The sequence below is a fragment of the Cupressus sempervirens genome, chromosome 9 (assembly GCF_028749045.1).
Source record: "Cupressus sempervirens isolate cs-2001-9-10 chromosome 9, ASM2874904v1, whole genome shotgun sequence".
NCBI classification, from domain to species: domain Eukaryota; kingdom Viridiplantae; phylum Streptophyta; class Pinopsida; order Cupressales; family Cupressaceae; genus Cupressus; species Cupressus sempervirens.
Genome location: NC_143126.1, coordinates 643,369,292 through 643,391,058, shown reverse-complemented (window position 1 = coordinate 643,391,058; position 21,767 = coordinate 643,369,292). Strand labels below are relative to the sequence as shown.

The following is a 21,767-nucleotide window of genomic DNA, read 5'->3' as shown; positions in this document are numbered from 1 at the left end:
ACCTTGCAAGGGGCATTGCCTCTTGACCTTGTCTTGGGGGCGCTGCCCCTAAACCCTCGTAGTAAAATCTGGGGGGAAATTGTGCTGAATAAAATGGGGAAAATTTAACCTTCGAATTTGATTACGTTTCACATCACAACAATCTCCCACTTGGAGATTGATCATAGCACTGCAAAACTTGTAGCTCCCATTGGAATATCAAACCACCCTAGACTCTGCTGTTCTTTTATTCTGTTTAGTCTAGAAGACCAAACAAAGCTGAAGAGGAGTTCAGCTTCTCCCTTGTCACTGCCTTGGTAAAGATATCTGTTGGATTATCATCTATATGTATCTTTTCCAACTTTAACTGTCCATCATCCAAAATTGACTGAATAAAATGGTACCGCAATCGTATGTGCTTTGTCTTAAAATGTAGATCAAAATTCTTTGCAAGATTAATGTCACTCTAGCTATTTGTAAACAAATAATTGTCCATCTGTGGGCACCCCAACTCTTCCATGAAGAATTGAAGCCATATCATCTCCTTGGCTGTCTCTGTAGTGGATAAAGCATTAACTTTCTGCGACCAAGAAATCCAACTCACTACTATCTCACCAACAATAAATACCTAACCTGTAATACTCCGCCTGGTATCAATATCCTCTGCCAAATGTGAGTCAACACTTACTGGATGTTCCTCTCAAATATCTAAGAATCCATTTAAGTGCAACTACATGTGCAATATTTGGCCTAGTACATACCATGGCATACATTAAGCTCCCTACAGCTGAAGCATAAGGTATCATGGACATCTTAGCCTTCTCTTTTGGTGTCTTTGGACACATCTCCTTAGTCAATTTTAAATGACCAAGCAAAGGTGTGCTGACAACTTTGGCATTCTCCATAGAGAAACTTTGCGACACCTTCTCAATATAATCAACTCGAGATAATGTCAATTTTTTGTTATTTCAATCTCTACAAATTTTCATACCAAGGATTTGTTTTGTTGCCCACAAATCCTTCATAGCAAATAAATGTGCTAAGTTTTGTTTTAACCTCTTAATGTGATCCATGTTAGACCCATCTTCAACCATATCATCAACATATAAACATAAAATAATGTAGTTGTCATCATCCAACCTCTTAAAATATGTCAAATTTAAGATACTATTGCTGAGGTGCTTGCTTCAGGCCATATAAACTTTTTTTAATCTACACACTAAGTTCTCCTTACCTTTTACCTCAAATCCCTGTGGCTATACCATATATATTTCTTCATCCAAATCACCATAAAGAAAAATTGTTTTAACATCAAACTGCTCCAACCGACTTTATTATTACAAAAGGCGTCGGCTGCTATTTTTTTATTGGACGACTTATTCTAGCCCTAATTTTGTAAAAAGCGACAAAAAACTTGTACACAATGGCTTAGGGTTAGGGATTTCATATTGTATGATAAGATTGTAGCTTCTTGTTGTGGTATTGAGTTGTAAAGGATTGCGGATTTTAATATACTATATGGGTAGGGGGACTCGCTCGGCTATATGGGTACGGAGACTCGATTGGCAAAGGAATCGTACTTACTGGGTGAGAAGCCAACAAAGATGCGAAAGAAGGGACCTTACCCTTCAATTCTATGGGGACCTCATGTTGGTGGATGTAGCCTAGGGATTGGGCGAACCACATTAAATCTTTGTGTCTTGTGTTCTCTTCTGTGTGATTTATTATTTTCTGATATTGGTTATATTTGCATGTAATTGTTATTTATGTCCATGGTTAATCCTAACAACTTCTGTGTTGAAGTTGTGTGAGTGACCATTATGTCACGATCGTAAGATCAAAGGTTGGGTGGCAAAAACCCCTGATGATACTCTTTCGTCCTATAGATGTTGGGAGCCAAAAGAGGTACAATAAAGATTGATCAAACAAGTTCAGGTTTTATGAATTATTCTATGGTAATTGATTGTGATGTTTACATTTCATAGCAACATTTTGTTAGTTTCTTTTCATAAGAAAGTTAATGCGACATTCCTTATTGAACTTAATATTGCTAAAGTAATGGAATAAGTTAGTTATTAAAATTAGAATTTTGTGAAATTAGTTAGTAAGTTAATGAAATTCTTTTTCATGCTCATAGGAAACGGAAGCCAGTTATTTCAGTTATGTTGTTAAAGCGTATTGCCTTTCCAACTAAGCGAAAATTTATTTTCCTACTTATTTAGGGATAGAATAGTTGTTATATTACAAAAACCTCTGCAATTTGTTTGTTTTTGGTAGCGAAAGATCCACCCTAGCTGGGTTATTCTTTCAGTCAGAGTACACAGGTTTGTTCGAGTTTTTTTATTTGGTGATTTGAATTTGCAAATAATAAAGATCTGTGAAGTCTTTTGAGTTGTACCTTCAAGGTTTTTGGTGTGATTGGATGATTTTTCAAGTGATTTTGACTTCAGAGAGCTTTGATTGAATCTTCCAGCCTATCCATACATTTTCAGCTACATAAACTCACGTTTTGGTTCATATCTTTTGAAGAAGTCTCTTTCTGATTCTGGGTATTGTTCTAAAGCATTTCTCTCAGCAAATCAATATGAACTCATTTGTTATTTGTTATTTTTGATGAGCATTTGAATTTATAAGATGAAATCACCCCTTCTTGGCTAGCTCTGCCTTGAGCATGTGGGAATTTTCCCACAGGCCTGCTATTAATGATTGCAGGCTATCATCTTTTGCGGCATTTGAGCATGGAGAAGACAAATGAAAGTTTTTCTCGCAGCTTGGGAGGACAACAAGGTTTATTGGACATTTGTTGAATCACCTTTGTGTTCTTGAGTGCATCAGCTTGCTGGAACAGAATTTCTGAGCATCATTTTCAGTCTATTGTTTGCCCAAACAGTCCATGGAATATGTTTTTTCAGGTCTGAAACATTACAAAGAGTTTTGTTTTACTTCGAGGGCAGTAAGGGGTCATTGATCCTTGGTTTTGTGCAAGGATTGAACAAAAAGGAGCTCCAAACAATAGCTGGGTACCAACAGCAGTGACACTGTTGCTACAGATCTGCCATGTCTGAAAATCATCCATGTTAAGTATTACGCAATGAGAAAAGTGAATAAACAATTGTATTGTTGGTTGCTTAATGTACCTGTTTATCATTACATTATGCATTGTGTTTGCAAATGCTCTTGAAAAGCAAATGAAAGAAAGCTGGAAAAACATTCCAATCAGCATAAGTATCTGTTGTCTCATTACAAGCTTTTATTCATAAACTTAGACACAAAGTTCAAAAAAATTAGGGGTATAAATTACTGGCATCGGAGCTCAGTTATTCTTGCCAGCACGTTGACTTATGCAATCATCAATTACACATCATTATTACTTGAAAAGTTACAAATCAAATTCCCACTTGCCTATCCAACTAGCAAAATACAGAGACCTGTTCGCAGACAATCAACGGTAGCAGCCTTGGTACGATCCAACAGAAAAAAATCAAATTTGTCAAGCCAACCAGGTGGTGTGACAAAAAGAAACAAGGGGAGAGCTGGGTCTGTTTGTCCAAATCAAGGATTTAAAGAAAATTTGATGCTATGATGTCACAAAATTGGGTAAAGATCAATCAGAAAATCTGAAAATATATCTCAGGTGAGTCAGAACAACTCATAGGGCAATCAGACACAAAGTGAGGGAACTAGTTCTTCAAATCAACAGGGTAATGATGAGAGACAAACTATAACAGCAGGGTCAGGTTTTGTGCTGGGGCCCCTGCAACCCGCATTCCTACACAGAGATGAGGTTCAGGTTGCTCATGAGACTTCTCTTCCATTGGTAAATGAAGTGAGGACATATTTATGAGAGTATATTACTCTTCTTATGAGATTAAGAACCATTTAACATTTAATGAGTACATGGATTACTCTTCTTATGAGATTAAGAACCATTTAACGTTTAATGAGTACATGGATCAGAGGAAGAGAAAAGGAGGCAGACGTGAACAGAGAGGACCAGCAGTATAGAGAGTTACATCAGGATTTGAGCAATTGTGATAATGCCACTAATGGTGAAATAAGAAACGTGCTGTTCTTCTTGATGAATGAAAGAAAGAGATACAAGAAGCACCCATTAATTGAACTTCCTCTCATTATCTATTTTTGACTTTGTGGGGTTCAAATATTTTGCAATACTATTTCAATTTATGATGGCTGTCTGCCCGTCCCTGTCAGTGGTGTAACTATAGTATTAAGTATTATCTGAGTTATGAATCTAGAACACCTGAATTGTTATCTCATATCAATAACATCTGTTGTAATCAAATTTCACATCTGGGCCATGCATTATTGTTAAAACTTTAAATGTTAAACATAATAGACATACACAGTTTGTTGTTGATTATATCCTTTTGACACAAAAGCTACATAGCTGCATGTTTTCTGTGTGGGAGGTGCAAATCAGAGGAAAGGTCGTGCAAACCAGAAAAAAAGAACTACGGGCTACACCAAGAAGTACGGTGATTTTGCACAGAGGAAGTCAGCTGGACTAAAATAAACAAGACTTCCTGAATCACCAAAAAGAAGCCATGAAGACTTCAAGACACCAAGGAAAATATTGTCACAAATCTGAAGAACTAATAATTTCAAAACAGGGATTAGAATTTTTTCGAAATTATTTTTGAGATGGCTGATACCATGATAGACAAACTAATTGGTAAAAGAATGGATAATTTATTTAAAAAGAATGATTTTGTTCTTATAGAATTTACAATCAAGATGTTTCTAAAAAGCAAATAATAGAAAGAATCTATTATACAAAATATTTACAATATCTAGAAGTGACCATTAAAATAGAAATAAAATAACTTAGGAGATATTATTTTAATAATCATTTCATGTTGGAGAATTAACTTATCTTCTTTGACAGGCGGGAAACATCTTAGTTGATGCAAATGGGGCAGTTATATTAGGTGACTTTGGATTTTCTACATGCACATTTGAAAATGGTGACAAACAGTGCTCCATTCAAGCATTTATGGGGACATATTCTTGGTAAATGCATCTTTCTCTTAATATTTTTGTTGCCATGGTCCTACCTGATGAACTAGTGAATAACGTTTTACATGCAATAGTTACATTTCACCTCAATTAACAGGATACATTCTTCATCAGTGAAGAAAATGACTATGTTTGCCTCTTGCTTGCTTATTTTACAGGATAGCTCCAGAGGTTAAACAGAAAGGTCATAATTGTGGCCCAGGGTGGGAATCTAATACTTACACCTTGCATTTTTTCTAACTTGCATTTATGCATTAACCATGTAGAGAACATTCACTTTTTATTGGTCAATGTTATGTTCTTATGTTATTATTTTCCTTACAGAGTTGATATATGGTCCTTTGGGATAACAGCATTGGAGTTGTCTCACGGGCATGATGCATTTAATAAGGATTCTCCTACAAAGGTGTATATTCACATACTGATACAAATTAAATCGTAAAAATGAAAAATAAAAAATATTCTCTCCATTTATCACCTATTTTGAATCTAAAAATGGATTTGTCCCAGGTTCTGCAGACATCCTTGCACCAAATAAATGGAAGAAATAATAATGAAAGGGACAAGAAGCTTTCTAAGGTTTGCAAAGGTTTGCTAGGAACAAAATGCATATATGAACTGTGTAATTCTTTCAAGTTAACAGTTGCTCTGTTGTTATTCCAGCCTTTCCTGCAAATGATTGCTAAGTGCTTGGAAAAGGATCCGTTAAAGAGACCATCTGCAATAAAGCTTTTGAGACATTCATTCTTCAATAATGCCTTAAACAGTGAGGTCGCAGCAGATACTGTTCTACGCGGTCTACCTCCTTTGGGAGATCAGATCAAGGCATTAAAGGTTAGATAATGGGACTTATGCTAAGGTTATCAATAGTTCCTTACAAACTTTCTTCTCAAGTTTCATAGTTTTCTTCAGTTGTTTATCCTTTAAAATTATTATTTAATAGATAGTAAAGGCATTAGATGTTATTTTCTCTAGCTAAAAGAAGCAAGCGTTATTGATGAAAAGAAAGTTTCCAGCGAGGAGCAAAAAGATCAATCCCAGGTCTGTTTCTTTTTAAGTTCTTTCTCATAGCTCTGGCACAATTCCAGTTTTAGGATAGTAGAAGTATAAATATAAAATTATAAAAAGATCCTATTTGCATTACATTCATGGTTTGCTTTTGAAATCACACTTCTGCCCTTACTTCCCTCTTCTTTGCCCCTGGGAATGTGTGACTGTTTAGGTGTTTTTAGATCTTCCTTGCTAATAAACATTCCTTGATGTAGATTGTCAGTCAGATGTTGCATACTGTGTCAAATTCAAATGTTCGTGAGACAATTTTTATGAAGTCATGGAAACATTTCAGTTCATTTGAGACTGGCAACTCGTTTGCCAATATAGCTCCAATTGACTATCACTGTTCTCATTTATGCAGAAGGAATAAGGAATTTTCGCCCAAAGGGTTGCTTGTGAAAATAATAAAATCTATAAAACCTACATATGGATGGTGACTAATTGATATAATGATGCCTACTTTGCACAACTAGCATAATTTAATCCTCCAAATTGCATACCCAAGTGTTTGAGATCTTCTACATGGTGCAGTTGTCAACTTGTTCTCTTTGCTCACATCCCAGGGAGTGGGGGCAGAATTCTACATCAATGTTTTCACTACCATTAAAGACTCAACAACATGTGTGCTAGAAGAGGTTTTATATGAAGCATTCTACTTCATCCTAGGATTGTCCTAACTGAACACCTTATCCTATGAAAGATCCCGAATAGGGTTTCTAGCAAATAGCTGATGGTTTTTCTGAATTTCTTCCCTTTTACCAGTGATTAATGAGGAATGTCTATTTCTTTTTTTTTAATTTTGGTATTTATTAAAATAATTGTCTTTTTTAGCTTTGACTAGTAGAATACAAAACATAAACAAGAAGAAATGTCGAAAGGAAATCTTACAAGGAATTGATCACAGCACAAGCAAATTCTGGACTATGTTTCATTTAAAAAATAATTTCTATTCTAGCTGCACCAGGCTGAAGGATTCTGATGAATTTGTCAACAGCAATTCGGGCTTGAATTTCAATTGCAAATTGCTGATTCCAATCACTGGTAATTCTGATCTGCTGGTAATTCTTGCTTTTTTCCCCAGATTTTGATGGCATGCTGCCGCCGCCACAAACTCTAACACCTCTATTAGAAGATGACGTGTAGACTGCAGAGGCTACATGGTTAAGTCTGGAGGCTCATAAAATGTCAAATTTGCTGTAGTACTCTGATCTGCAACTGCGAATTGATTCTTTCCTGTCCCGGTCTGTAATAATAAACCTCCAGCTGTAGGTTATGCCGACTCTCTCCCCTAGAAGTGTACAGCCATAATAAATGGGCTGCAATTATCACACTCCACTATAAGTAATCTGTTTGCAAATCTGAACCAAATCTCTGCCTTTTCTTCAACAAGGGTATTAATCTCACCACAAAACAATACCACAATGCTCTATCTAGCTGATGAAATGATGAAATTACATTCCACAAGCAAGCTGGTAGAACGTCCAGCCTGGCAACCTCAAGAGTTTTCGTTCTTGAAGTTTCAAACTACTGAAAAAATCCTGATCTCAGAGCTCTGTCTACAATATGCAATCAAAATAATAAACCTGGATGCCCAAATGAGTTTCCCAAATTTCTTTAATTTCTCCTCCAAGCAAGTCAACCAGCTCTAGGGTTTGCACATTTTATTTTATTGACTCTTTAATAAAATTAATGCTCTCTCAAAAGTTCGACCACCAAGGCCTAATTATTCATTATAATTATAGGCCCCATATTTAAAACAACTTAATTAGTTATTTTCCCAGGGAGATGGGCCCATGGCTTTAATATAATTTACTAAGTTATCATATTCGCTCAGGAAACCTGAAAGTTGACATTCGATTCGCCAAAATTCGCAGTCAGTTCTCATTCGTGTCAAATTCATGATTTGCCAGTTGAATTCCTTGCGGGTTTTGTATTTTGCACCCTGGATGAATTTTGGAGAATTTATAATGAATTTCGTGGTAGATGGAAGAGCCCGGGAAGAATGTCGACGACTTTGGAGTGACTTTGGGTGGGTGACAAAAAAATTGACTTTTTTTTAATGTTTTAATAATCCAAAAAAGGCGTTTGAAATTTGTTTCATTTACAAGATTATAATTTATAAGTAGAACTTTATTATAATTTCATTTCTTTGCGTGATTGACCCAACCCTAAAGGGTTGTTATGACTTACACGACTACGCCCGTGTCTACTTGCGCCGCTGGTATGGAGAGCTATTTGCAATGGAGGGGCAGTATGCTTTGAAACGGAGGATGAGGCAACGGTTTCTTCTGCAATCAGAGGCTGAGGAAGACACGTGATTTGAGGTGATTACTTCTGCTTCTGCTAGCGGTAATCACATCTCCTTCATCGAGTCATTCAATAAAACAACAATAAAGAGGCAACGATTTCTTTTCCAATTCCTGAGATAAAAAAGGAGGTAAGTAAATATAATGTATTGCTGATGATTTGTTTATGCATCATAGTTTCAGTTTGATAGTTGATAGTTGATAGTTGATAGTTGATAGTTGATAGTTGTTTATGGATGATAGTTTCATATTTCTCTTAAATTGTTCTTGAATCTTAGCATATAATATATATTAAATTTAAGGGAAATTAACTGAGTCTATGATAGTAGAAATTTAAGAGAAATTGTTCATTTTTTTTATTTTGAGATTCTTGGATTTGAACTGGTCTTAGTTTTTTAATTCTGAAGTTACTGATAGATACTAAGAATCCATTACAGCTTGAAGTTGACAATAGTTTTTTTGATTTTTAATTTTATGTTTTATTTGTTGTGTATTTTTTTGTAGGTTCTATCATGGCATCTGTTGTCAATAACCCCAACTTCAAAATCGACAGATGTTCCCCACTTTGGAGACATGTGTAAATGATTCAACAGATGCCAGGTGGAGAAGGTTATGTGTGGATTTGTAGCCACTGCAGAGAGGAATTTAGTAGCTCTTATAGTAGAGTAAAAACACATTTGTGCTTTATTCCTCAAAAAGGCATCAAATTTTGTACCGGGAAGCCAAGAGTAAATGGAGTGCTACCTAAAACTTTCCTTCCAAATCAAATCGTAAACAAATATATTCAAGAACATAAGCAAGTAGAGGAAGTTGCTGGGAGGGAAAATTCTTCGCATCCATTGGAAAGTGGTAGGCCTCTAAAGAAAGGAAAAACATCATCTATGTCTTCAACTACCACTCCTCGTGAACCACTTGTAGAGGGCCATCCATTCTTGCGTCCTCCTCAACAATAGATTGTAAGTAAAAGAGTAGCGAGACCCTTGGAATCATCATTCCAAAATGAAGCTAGAGACATTGCTGATCAAGCCATAACTAGATGCATTTATGCAAATGGATTGTCATTTAATATTGTTCGCTCACCGTATTGGCAATACATGGTGACGGCAATTAATGTGGCTTCAAACGGGTTCAAGGGCCCTAGGTATGAGAAGTTATGCACCACTTTATTGGATGATGAGGTGACCTGTGTAGAGAGTGCCATGTTGCCCATCAAGGATGCATAGGTTGAAACAGGTGTGACAATAGTATCAGATTGATGGAAAGATGCAAGGAACCGTCCTTTGGTGAATGTTCTTACAGTGTCTACAAGAGGTGCAATGTTTCTAAAAGCAGTGGATTGTGAAGGAGAGGTAAAGGATGGTCCTTTCATTGCAAACATTCTCATCCAAGCTATTGAGCAAGTGAGCCCTCAAAATGTTACTCAAGTAATAACCGACAATGCGAAGAATTATAGGGCTGCCGACTCATTGGTTGAGGAGCGGTATGAACACATTTTTTGGACACCTTGTGCAGTACACTCGCTCAACCTAATGCTGAGAAAAATTGGCACTAAGGTTGAGTGGATAAAAAAAATGTATGAAGAGGCACAAGAGATCCAAATGTTTGTCACGAACCACCATATGATGCAAGCCATATTTAGACAATTCTCGAAATTGGAGCTCTTGAAGGTAAGTTGAATTGTTTAAAATTTAAACATGTTTTAGAAATCTAGCCACTTTAGTAAACTTTCTATGTTTTCAAATTTTTAATCTATTACTGTTTTGAATTTAAAATAGCTGAGACCCACTTTACCTCCAACACCATTGTTTTGAGGCGCCTTATCAAGGTTAAAGACGCATTGACTAGAATGGTAAGTAGTGCTAATTGGAGTGCATGGAGGCAATCTAATACTGATAAAGCAACTGCCATAAGGGGTTTGTTACTAAATGAATCTTGGTGGGATCATGTTGAGTACCTTTTGAAGATCACTGAGCCTATATTCAGCATGATCCGATACACTGACATGGATAGGCCTTGCTTGGGTAAAGTATATGATGGCATTGACTCCATGATTGAGGACATTAGAAGTATCATAAATGAGAAAGCGCAAGATCCTGATGAAATATTCTTCAAGGAGCTATAGTTGATCATGATAGAGAGATGGAACAAAATGACTACCCCTTTGCATCTACTTGCCTTTGCATTGAGCCCCAGGTTCTATAGCCAATCGGTCCTCAAGGGGAGTACCACTAGAGTTCCCCCATACAAAGATCCTGAAGTTGATCAAGGGTACAAGACTGCCCTTCGAAGACTCTTTCTTGAGCTCCTACGACCTGTAGTGAGGTATGAATTTATGAGTTTTGCGAGCACCGATGATTGTGGTATTGATGCTCTTGAAGACAAGAACAATGCTGATGCTCATAAATGGTGATACTTCCATGGACAAAAATACCAACACTTGCAACCCATTGCGATCACAATTTTATCACAGGTTAGTTTTTTAATCTTAAGATTCTAATTGCTAGTTTCTTGTTGGTAAATATTCTAAACTCTAATTTCTAGTTTCTTGTTGGTAAATTTGTAAATCTTGATAGGTTGCTAGTTCATCATCATCTAACAGAAATTGGAGCACATACTCCTTCATCCACTCGCTAAAATGCAACCGACTAAACTCCAAGAAAGCAAATAACTTGGTGTTTGTGCATTCAAACTTGAGGCTCACAACTCACAAAGAGAATACGTACAAAAAGGGGGAGGCAAAACAATGGGATGTCGAACCAAAGGCCGCGGAGTTGGAAGTCCAATTTGATGCACTTATGATTGAAGATGGTGATCTTGAGACACATAGTATTGATGGAGCTGATCCTGAGGCTACGACTAAGACTACAGTTGAGACTGTTGACGCTAGTGGTACTAATTGTGCTTCTAATCAGAAATTGCCTAATAATGATGAATTTTTGATGATTTTTGATGATGCATTGATATTTGATCACATATGAGTCTATGACTGATTAGTTATTGATTACTAATTAGTAATGTTGACATTGTTGTTTTAAAGACTAAAGTTTTGAACTAAAACATTCATATGGTGGTATATTTTGACATTTTGTCATGCCATTCGAACAAATCATTAATATACGTGGTGGTTGAATTTGCTAAATTGCTTTAGATTAGCATAGTGGTGCATGAACTGGTATGCTGCAGCATATTTTTACACATATTTTTTTTTTATTAAATTTTTTTTTTTCTTGTACGGACGAACCCAAAATGAACCCAAAGCCACCCCAAAATTTTTTTGATCGAATTTCAAATCCGAATGTCAAACCCACATCCGAACCAGCAACTTAGATAATTTATTATATAATATAATCTTAGAGTATATATAATACTCATCTTAATTTATTTACCCAACTTTGGAAATATTTAAATATGTACCGATTTATTCATAAATTGCTATTTCACACTCAAAACTATATGATTGAATCCCTGTAATCACTGATGATACCTAAGTCTTGAGTCTTGCATGCCAATTGACAGTTGATCCTAAAAGGTAGGGATCTCCCTAAAAAGTAGGAGACTATCTCCAATCCACTAATACTGCCCAAAAGGGATCTTGCTCTACTCCATGGTTCTCTGAGTGGTCAACCAATCAATTGCTAATCCTTTAAAAAAAATAGAATTGTCGCCTAAAAGTCTGAAATGGCACACAGAGCTCCGTGACCCTCAGAATGAGTCCCTAACCATGCTGTTGACCGATGGGAACTTGAATGATAGTCTTGATCAGGCTAATGATGGGACATTACATCCTAGAACATTCTTGTACGGACATTGTCATATCTTTCATTGGTCTAATTGTGGTTGTGCGTGATGATGTTGTTGGTGGTTCTTAGTCAGTTGTGAATAGTAATACAAATGTGTTACAAACTTACAATGCTTATTTCTAGTCTTGATTTCTGGTCTTAGTTTTCATTTTGCTTCTTGTTTTGTTTTGAAGCATTCTCTTCTCATATTGGTTATTTAATATTGTAGTTGCATTAGCCACTTCCATTTTATGTCCTATAGGATCTTTCATTGGTTTAGTGTTTTGATTCTTAGTCACTTCTTCAGTTTCTGGGGTTCTCTTTCACTGTAAATAAATTTTTATAATAATTGAATGTATGTATTTGTAATGACCTGCCCTCTTTATTGCTCTTAAAATGTTTATCTTTCAGCAGTTCTGAATTTTGTCAAACAGTTTGTGAGCAATCTGGAAACTTAGTTACAAACTGATTTTGTAAGCTGAAGTAGGAGAGAGTGATGATGTTGGTGTTTACTAAGTAGTTTAGTTCAAGAATCAAGGGAAGTGCCATGTAACGATATTTTCACAAAATAGATACGACATTCAATACAAACTCATAGAAGTTTATTGTATTTTATTTATTGGTAAACAACAACAGTAACTTTTTAGATCAATCAGTCATAGTAATGCCTTTCAAATGAATGTTGGTGCTTATTTCTTACATACCAAAAACAATGATTGATATTGCAACACTATAACAACTTTAGAACTTCTCTATGTCATGTCCCCTTTTTAACTCCATCTAGCAAAGACTTGTGAGTCAGCTTATTATGGGGTCCTGTAGGCTGACAGGTTTGGATAGAGACCCAGTATGGTTATACAGTGTTGGGGATTTGGTATTCTGGCAATTGTTGTTCAGTTTGGAGACGTTCCTTATTTTTAGGAGGCGATTCCTAAAAATTAGGAGGGATGATCAGGCTCAGGGTTGGTTCTCCATGAGATGATTCCTTGAGTTCAGTTTCAGAGGAATAGGGTTTGTTTCCTAAGTTTTAGGAGCATCCCTAGATTTTAGGGATGAGATTGCTAGTGGATCCTTGATTTCCGACTTTAGTCACAGATAGGTGACAGGATGATTTCATACTTTGTGGCGTCTTTGGGGTATTTTGTAGCTACTTGGGTTATATTTTTAATATTTCCAAAGTTAGTGTTTAATATTTAAATAAGGCTAAGTTATAGCCATTTTGGAGTAATAAGGGGTTTTTGGCCTCATCTGGATTTCTTATCCCTTGGTGTAATAGCTCATTGGAAAGGTCTTGAACTTTTCTAAATATTTCCCTTTTGACTCAGAGCATTTCGGTAAACGGATTTCTTTTCTATTGGAAAAAAGGTCATTTTTTGGATACTTGACCACTTTAAAAATGAGAAATATATTATTTTATAACCCAATGCCACATGGAGACACTTTTAGGGTTCGAGCTAAGTTTGATGGGTTATAAGGAGGTAAAGACAAAGTTCGAAAGCATTATTGACATATTACATCTTGGATTTGTGTTTTGGGCTCTAATTGAGCTTTCAGCATTTGGGATGCCAACCCCACTTGCTTTGCTTGTTTGGGACGTAGAACCCAAAACGGTGGTTTAGATTCTTGCAGTCAGAAGCATCTTGGAGATTGTGCATTGTTTCTTCTAGGGAACACAGTATTGAGTTAGAGTTTTAGCTGGGGTTTGGGCATTTTACTCACGTGTGAGCACTTTGCAGCTGTACGGCCGTGCCTAGCAGCCATATTCTTTCCCACGTGCAGCATTTGAGAGCTGGATTCTGGCCGTAGCTTCCTTCTGGGCTCATATTTCACCTTCACGCCTTCAGGTTGGCTTTATTCTTGGTTGTAATCATCTAGATATTATTGTAAATCTTCATCTGGCTACATATTAGGTGTATATTCAAAAAATCTGCTTGAAATGACTTTGCTTTAAATGTATTTGGAATACATTTCAGAACTGGTTCATGTTATTGTACTTCTGTTATAACTTATTGAAAAATCATCAAAAATATAAAACAATCAAACCCTTCTGCAACTTCTGTCTAGTTTTGCAAGAAAATTTTAATAAACAGGGAAAACAAATTTAAAAATATAAAATTACAGCAGATTAGTAGAAGAGATCCATCAAGGATCTTTCACTCTAACATGTGTAGAGCCTTTGAACCCTGATTTAGCTACTCCAAGGACCGATTGGAACTTGCACTACACATCATGGCTCTAGTATAGCGTAATGACAGCAATATGATGGCTACAAATGACTCTCAAACAGACTGCATGTCCAACATTGCCACTGTTGTTGATGGTTGCCCAACAACAACTTCCTTATGTCCGATTTATGGCTAGAATGGTGCTGCTGTAACACTTCTGAAACCTGCACAGCATCTAGGTGACAACTCCAACTTGTACGACATTCATAGTATCATGTATCACAGTTAATATGCAGGCATACACTTCCAGAAATTGGTCAACTCGTTAAAATACTATCACAGCCATTGCCTTTCCAATCCTAACACCAATCTTAAGATTTCTGCTATCAATTCTGTATTGATAGAGCAGTGATTATGGTTTCCCTTGACGTCTTAGTGGATTTGGATTGAAAGCCAACTGATCCTTGGTGTCTAAACGTATTGTGTGGAACAAATAGCGTGATTACCTTCCAGTATAATGAAGACTTCCAAATGCTAGAAATGTTAGCAAACTTACTTCGAAAATGGAGCTGACTGAAGCCTGATTTCTCTTGCCTGATTCTGAGAACAACTTTCAATGAGATGCTGGGGCTACATCCAACTTCTCAAATGTCTTGAGGGTTTCGTCCTCACAAGTAACCAATCACATTTAAGCAACCTTTTTGTTTGCACAATAATATATTTCATGGTGTCAATCCCAATGTAGCTCCATGCTTTTATAACCTTGATATGAGGGAAGACACAAACAATTAGGCAATGTGGGATAAAAAGCCAGTTTTGTCTTTAGTCACTTAAGTTACTTTTGTCATAAAGTGACTTCAAATCATAAAGTAACTTCATATTTGCACTTTATAATATTAAAGTGACTTTTTTATTATAAGTTACTTTATAACTTTATAATAACATCAAAATATTTAAATAAATCACTTAAGTCACTTGAACTTTAATATCTCTTGAAATACTTGTCTGATTGCCATGCCGTCTGAAATAGGAATCTCTCCTCATAATTCCCCATGTGACCAAATACACTTTCTAAAAATAGAAAGGGTCCATCTCTATTACTCCTGACTTACTAGACATAGTAAGTATGCCAAATGGAATCCAAATGATATTGAACGAAGGTCAAATCCACAAATCCATGAATGTTGGAGATGAATCAATCCTCAAAAGACCCTCTAACCATCCTCATTAGCCTACGAGGATCCAATATTAGGCTAATCCCTGAAATTCTGATGCTGGCAACAAATGGGGACATTACAGTATTGTTAGGAATAACAAGGCAGCACTGACGATTGAGAGAGGGTTGGGGGGGCGAGGGGTGGAGAGAGGGGGTTGAATTAGTGGTGTGACTAAACGATTCACCGCCATAATAACTTAACATTGAAAGATAAACATTAATGCACAACAGAAACCAACACCATAACACAAACACATAACACCAAATATTTTTGGGTGGAAACCCTATTAGGGGAAAATGACGGTGGGGATCAAACACACTAGATAATTTACTAGCACATATACCTTATTAAAGGTAGAAGGGGAATGTACACGCACTCAGACACAATGCCCAGAACTCACTAATCAAAGATACAAAAGGGCAACAACCCTGAGATTACAACAAGGGCAACAATCCATCAAATTATGAACCGATTGATAGTATCTAATATGTCAAGTTAGTTCCAATGAAGTATATCAACTCTCTATCTTAATAGATCAGCTCTCAGTCTCTAATATAACACGCTAGCACACCTTCGCATCTCATTCTCACATTGCATCATCCATCACTTTTATTTACACAAATGATTTTATCTTTATCTACATTACATCAACATAAACAAAATGGGCCTTAATTATGACCTTAATTACAAAAATGAATTACAATAACCAATGCTATCCAAGAGATGTCAATTGAGATACAACTAGGACCCAAAACAAATAATCTCCAGCATGCCACGATCCATTAATCATGTTCAAGATAAAATGATGTAACATGCAACATCACCGAATCGGCCAAGAGCACTCCAACATGCTTCATGAAATTTTCTGAATTCAATCCCATAGCTCAATGTGACCCAGCAACAATAACAGGACACCATTATGTAACGATAACAAGCATCATAAAATACCACATTAGCAACAATAACATCTCTGGCTTAGAATCCACAAACAACTCTACACTAATCATCATGAACATCACATAGAAATCTCTGTCCTAAAGAAATGTAGCTTGCCAGTCTCCAAATGATGAACCACTCCAACTGAGGACACACCAATCCAAAATTTGCAACACTGTCATTAACAGAATAACCAGAAAAAGCCAGTAACCAGTTTCTAATCAACACATATAGCTCACTCGAAACATTCTATCAACCTTTGCGATCCAACAATGATCATCTACAGACATCTATGCAACCCTCTGTAACTGCGCATGATTTGATATATAAAACATAAACCAGACTGATCCAGTCTCTCCACTGAACAAACTAAGAACACTGCCAGGAAAAAGAAATATGTTGACATCAATGAGAAAACATTAATGCTAGTACATATAATGCAATCTCCTGCCACAATCCAACAATATCCGAATAGTTATGAGTCTCGTTGACCTACACTTTTCTCTTGTGGACATTTTAATTTCTTTCTCTCTTTTTAAAATGTTGGTTTTTGTAATAAGATTATGTTAAGTCTTACATGTTTGAATTATGTTAAGTCTTTCAGACTTCTTCAGTACATTACTTTTCTCTTTATATTCTGTTTGTTTTGTTTGAATTCATTCCTTTTTCTTTATGCATACATTTCTGGTTACTATTGTTTGAAGATTAAGAGCATTTCTTGTAACGCTCCCTCTTATTGGTATTGTGAATTCAGTAATGATAATCTTTTCTGTCTTTCATAGATACAAGATGACAAAGAATTACATTATACAAAAGCAATAGAAAATCCAAATCCCATGACAGAAAGAGAGTCTATGGTAAAAAGAGAATTGGTTGAAGCAGAGAATAATGAACAAGTAAGTGCATATTTGGTAAGTCTCTAGTTTAGTAGTTCAGGAAATGGCCCAACTGATACGGTTGCAGGTTTTGCATTATTAACACCTATTATCTTATGGATAGGAATATAAGTCATGTTTTTTGATCCATTTAACTTCATATTGGTAGTTTGAAACATGATGCACTTTATAATTTGTTTTAGAACTTCTTTGTTCATATTTAAGAGCTAAGAACTAGTTCTGGTGGAATCTCATGAATTGCTATGTTGGCAGGGTGGAGATCATATGGTACAAGTTCATTCACTCCCTTTAGAAGCTATTGTGCCTCTACAGTCTCCAAATGGAATAAAGTATGCCTCTTTTGGCAACGGTTTATCTGAGCTCCTTTATTTCCCACAGTTCTATCTATCATCACTTTACTGCACAACCTCATAATGAGTGGCTTGCTTGTTTGAAGTGGATTTGCATATATTATTTAGCCTGTTGTATCGTTATTCTATGTATTGATATACATGAACAATAATCATTCTCCCTGCACTTGGTGTTGTCTGCCTTTTATCTTTATGTAATTTATCACAAAAATATTAAATTCTTGTATGTTTCTGATTTAATTTGTGTGTTGTAAATTCATAGTTGAACAGTGGATTTTGATGAAATGGATTATTTAGTACTGGTGGGCAAACTAATCACCTATCTGAGTGAGTTAAGTTGCAAAAGCAACGTTGTAAAATGTAAAATTTGCTTGAATGTTTCACAGAGAAATTGTTGATGCTTTTGAGGGCGATATCAATCCTTACAGCATGCCTGAAATGGAGCATATTAAGGACCACAAATTGGTGGTATTGCAGGCGCAGAAGGACGATGCATCAAAGGTTTGTGATTTTGGGCATGCTTTGGAGAAAAAGGATAATATTCTGGAGAATGGTCATCATGTTTCCGAGCAAAGTCACAATGCTGGAAATGATCCTCCAGGTGGAGATAAAAGGTTGGAAGCACATGCTGAATTGTAGTTTTTTGCTTTTGAATCAAAGTTCAATTTCAAGTAACATATTATGAAAACATTGGAATAGTTTTGAATAAATAATAGTTTGGATTGCCTCATTCATATACTGTTGCAAAGTCATCCGCATAGATATACCACCATGAAAAAATTGTATGGTTCACAACTTCATTGACTGAAAGAATATGTTAAAATGACAAGTGCAAAAAATCAATAATCAAACCATTTGAGGGAAGAAAGAATTTCACTGTAAGATTCATCACTTAAAATGACAAATTGGAGGAGGAATCATGAACTGCCACCTTTGCTGGAGGAAACACAATGTCTTTGTTACAAGATTATAATATTTATTATGATAACAAGTTTAGAAGACAATTTTAGCATGTCATAAAGAAGGGTCAGAATGGATATGTCCAAAAGTAAATTATTGTTAGAAAAGGATTAGCTGGAAAAAATAGCAGTTACCAACTAATGATAAGAGAAATGCCATTCAATTTTTTCGATCACACTTTGACAAGCTTAATTAAAATTATTTGGTGTATCGAATATCAACAAGAATACTTAAGGGTAAATATAGTTTGGACCTTACATATAGAGAACAATCTAAAACAAATAAGCTGCAAAAACAAACACAGAGAATATGTTAATAACTTAATATGTCTTTAGCTGATATCAATCCTTATAGCAAGCCTGGGATGGAAAACATCAGGATTGCATGCCTGTGAGGATGATAAATTAAGGGCTCATGATTATGGGTATGCTTCAGCAAATGAGTGCATTGTTCACAAGGGCAACCATAATTACTTTGTGCAAAGTCTCAAAGTGTGCTGTCAATTTCAAGCAGGAAATAAGAGGTTGGAAGTCCAAATTGACTTGAAATATTTTTGTGCTTTTGAATCAAGGTTTAATTGAAGTCAATACAGAATCATTACAATATTGAAAATATATGAAAAAAGATTAGCTAAAGCAGCTGCTTTATCTTGCTGCAAATCTATCTGCATAGTCAAGCTACCCGTATGATTTCTGGCTTTCTCCCTACTAGAGTGTATTTTTCCTTTCTCAAAAGGGCTTATACTGTATCAGAAAGAAGTATTAATGAAGGAAACAAATAATATATCTGGTGGTCTAGCAGCTGTTCTAACTTCTAACCAGTTCAGAATTTAAGAATTCAATGCAATCAGAGATTAGACTGACAGGAAAATACTGGATTTTAAAGCAAACTGATAGCATTGCTAGCAATATCAGAAATAATTTTCTTCCAGGTTCCTATCAAAATTTATTCCAAATCAAAAGTCCATTATGTTCAAAATGATCTTAAAAATATCAAAATTCTGTCTAAATTTTTCAAAAGGACAAAGCTTCATTATGTAGGACTTATACTGAAAAAAAATCTTTTGTGTCCAGCACATAATTTTTTAGCTCAACATAAAGGAAAATTCTTGAATAGCTGATATCTAAGTCACAAGGTTCGAATTAGAATTTGGGTTCGTTGATCATAGAATTCAGCAAGGATAAAAATTTGAAAAAAAAATTAATTTACTTTTTATAAATTAACTTATCTTTAAATATAAATAAATATCCACAAAATTGTCAAAATAGTTTGACATTGCTTAATAATTAAACTGAACAACTTAATATTATTTTAAAATAAAATATTATTATATTAAATAACAATATTTTGTTAAATATCGTAAAATTCGGATGAGGTTTGGAAAGGGTGAAAGTTTTCTGAAATTTGACTTTCATGGATGAAATTTGATGTATCGTGTAACTTAGGCTGAAATTATTGAATATCACTGTAAGGGTTAAAAAATTCTTGAAATGAACATAAGAACATGGTAAAGGAGGAAAGATGACCTTTGGTAGACTAACCTGTGTTTCTCTCATTACTTTTGAATTTTAAAGAATTTGGGAATCTTTCATCCGAAGCATCAGATACGTGAAGACTGTTGCACTAATCTAAGCTTCAGATGATGCAATAGATCAGTTGGACATTCAAAGTTTAAAACCCTGAAATAGCAGCCTTTCTTTTTCAAAAAGCCTGGAATGCAGTCCATTTTGTTATTGACATATAGGAGACATATAGTTCTGATCCTTAAGTTTATAAATCTCATCTTTGTCTAATATTTTATTTGCAGTAACAGGGATCGACATCAGCTCAAGTTGGAGCGAAATTCCAGCAGATCGGCAAATTTCCATAGGGTCAATGTCACACAGTCTGCTGATTGCATTTGCAGGCGAACCAATGTGGCAGGTGAAACTAGTATTACACAGCTTCTATCTCTATTTTAAATTTGCATGCTTGTTTAAATATGGGCTGTAGGAGAATGTAATGACATACCGGCAGTGCAGGAAACCGAGACAGTTCAGGGGAAATTTCAATTGTACCTGCTGTACAGAAAAAGGGGCGTTTTAAAGTTACATCAGAAACTTTAGATCCAGAACCAGTACGTTTCATAGTTCTCTAATTGTTTTTGTTTCTTCCCACCATTGTTCTAGATGCAATATATTCAAATATCCATTCTTTTCTTGCGACTGTTCTTTTTTCCGATGCCCCAATGATTTGTTTTTCAGCATTTTGTTTTACCATATCTGATGTTCACTAAGTGTCAGCTATACCGTGAGATGCATTCTCAAACATACTGTAAAGACCTAGTTTGAGTTTCTGATACCAGAAGACTCTACCTCAACCTAGAACAAATTTCTAGTTATATGTAGGGCTGAGGTGTGTATCACCAGGAAAGTGTGGAAATCCTACATTATATGGGGATGTCTCCTTATCATAGATATGTTCTGGAAATGGAGTTTGCCTTGAAATGTCCATTTTCCTGTCCTTGCGCTCCTATGCTGACCAGAAATGTTTGACAAGATTGGAGTGGGTTGGGAGTGGCAACTGGGGACACTTCTGGCCATCCATGGATGACCAGGGCCCTTATGAACATCAAAAAGAGAAACAATGAAAAAAATAAAGGGGCTTCAAGGTAATAGCTGAGAAAAGTTTTTAAAATCTTATGATACTGACAATCTCTACCTGAAATTTGAAACTGATATAAATTTATGAATAAGTTATAAAATATTTTAAAACGAAAATAAAATGTGGCTGAATTATTTTGGGGAGTTTGAAAACAAGCCCTTTATTTATATGAAATAACTTTTCAGATAGACACAACAAAAACCATGACAAGATTTCAAGACAATCTATGTTGTTTGTTCGCTATTGCTGATATATATTAATAGACTTTATCAGCATTGATCTGATTGCGTTTATCTCAAAGCTACCTGATTCAGTTGTTCAAACTGAAGCCTAACATTTACCATTTTCTAAAAAAAACCTATTTGATGTTGCTGCCATGGGAAGGAAAAAATGCTGTTAAGAGTATTTTAACTATATATTTAGCCGTTATTTTTGGGAATTTGTAG

The 21,767-nt window shown here is 35.5% G+C and overlaps 1 protein-coding gene across 3 annotated transcripts in view; it reads left to right on the top strand.

The window, feature by feature from the left end:
* Window positions 1-21,767, top strand: part of LOC149540381 (uncharacterized) — a 110,055-nt gene that overhangs the window by 22,090 nt on the left and 66,198 nt on the right. The window contains exons 3-13 of one of the 3 annotated variants that reach the window (XM_089801474.1): window positions 4,886-5,010; window positions 5,175-5,219; window positions 5,341-5,422; window positions 5,536-5,595; window positions 5,680-5,850; window positions 5,992-6,057; window positions 17,255-17,383; window positions 17,621-17,697; window positions 18,105-18,332; window positions 20,486-20,601; window positions 20,700-20,794. In XM_089801474.1, the coding sequence (XP_089657600.1) occupies window positions 4,886-5,010; window positions 5,175-5,219; window positions 5,341-5,422; window positions 5,536-5,595; window positions 5,680-5,850; window positions 5,992-6,057; window positions 17,255-17,383; window positions 17,621-17,697; window positions 18,105-18,332; window positions 20,486-20,601; window positions 20,700-20,794 (1,194 nt within the window). Of the gene's footprint in view, window positions 1-4,885; window positions 5,011-5,174; window positions 5,220-5,340; window positions 5,423-5,526; window positions 5,596-5,679; window positions 5,851-5,991; window positions 6,058-17,254; window positions 17,384-17,620; window positions 17,698-18,104; window positions 18,333-20,485; window positions 20,602-20,699; window positions 20,795-21,767 lie in introns of all 3 variants that reach the window. The other 2 variants (XM_089801475.1, XM_089801473.1) reach the window with 2 other exon arrangements.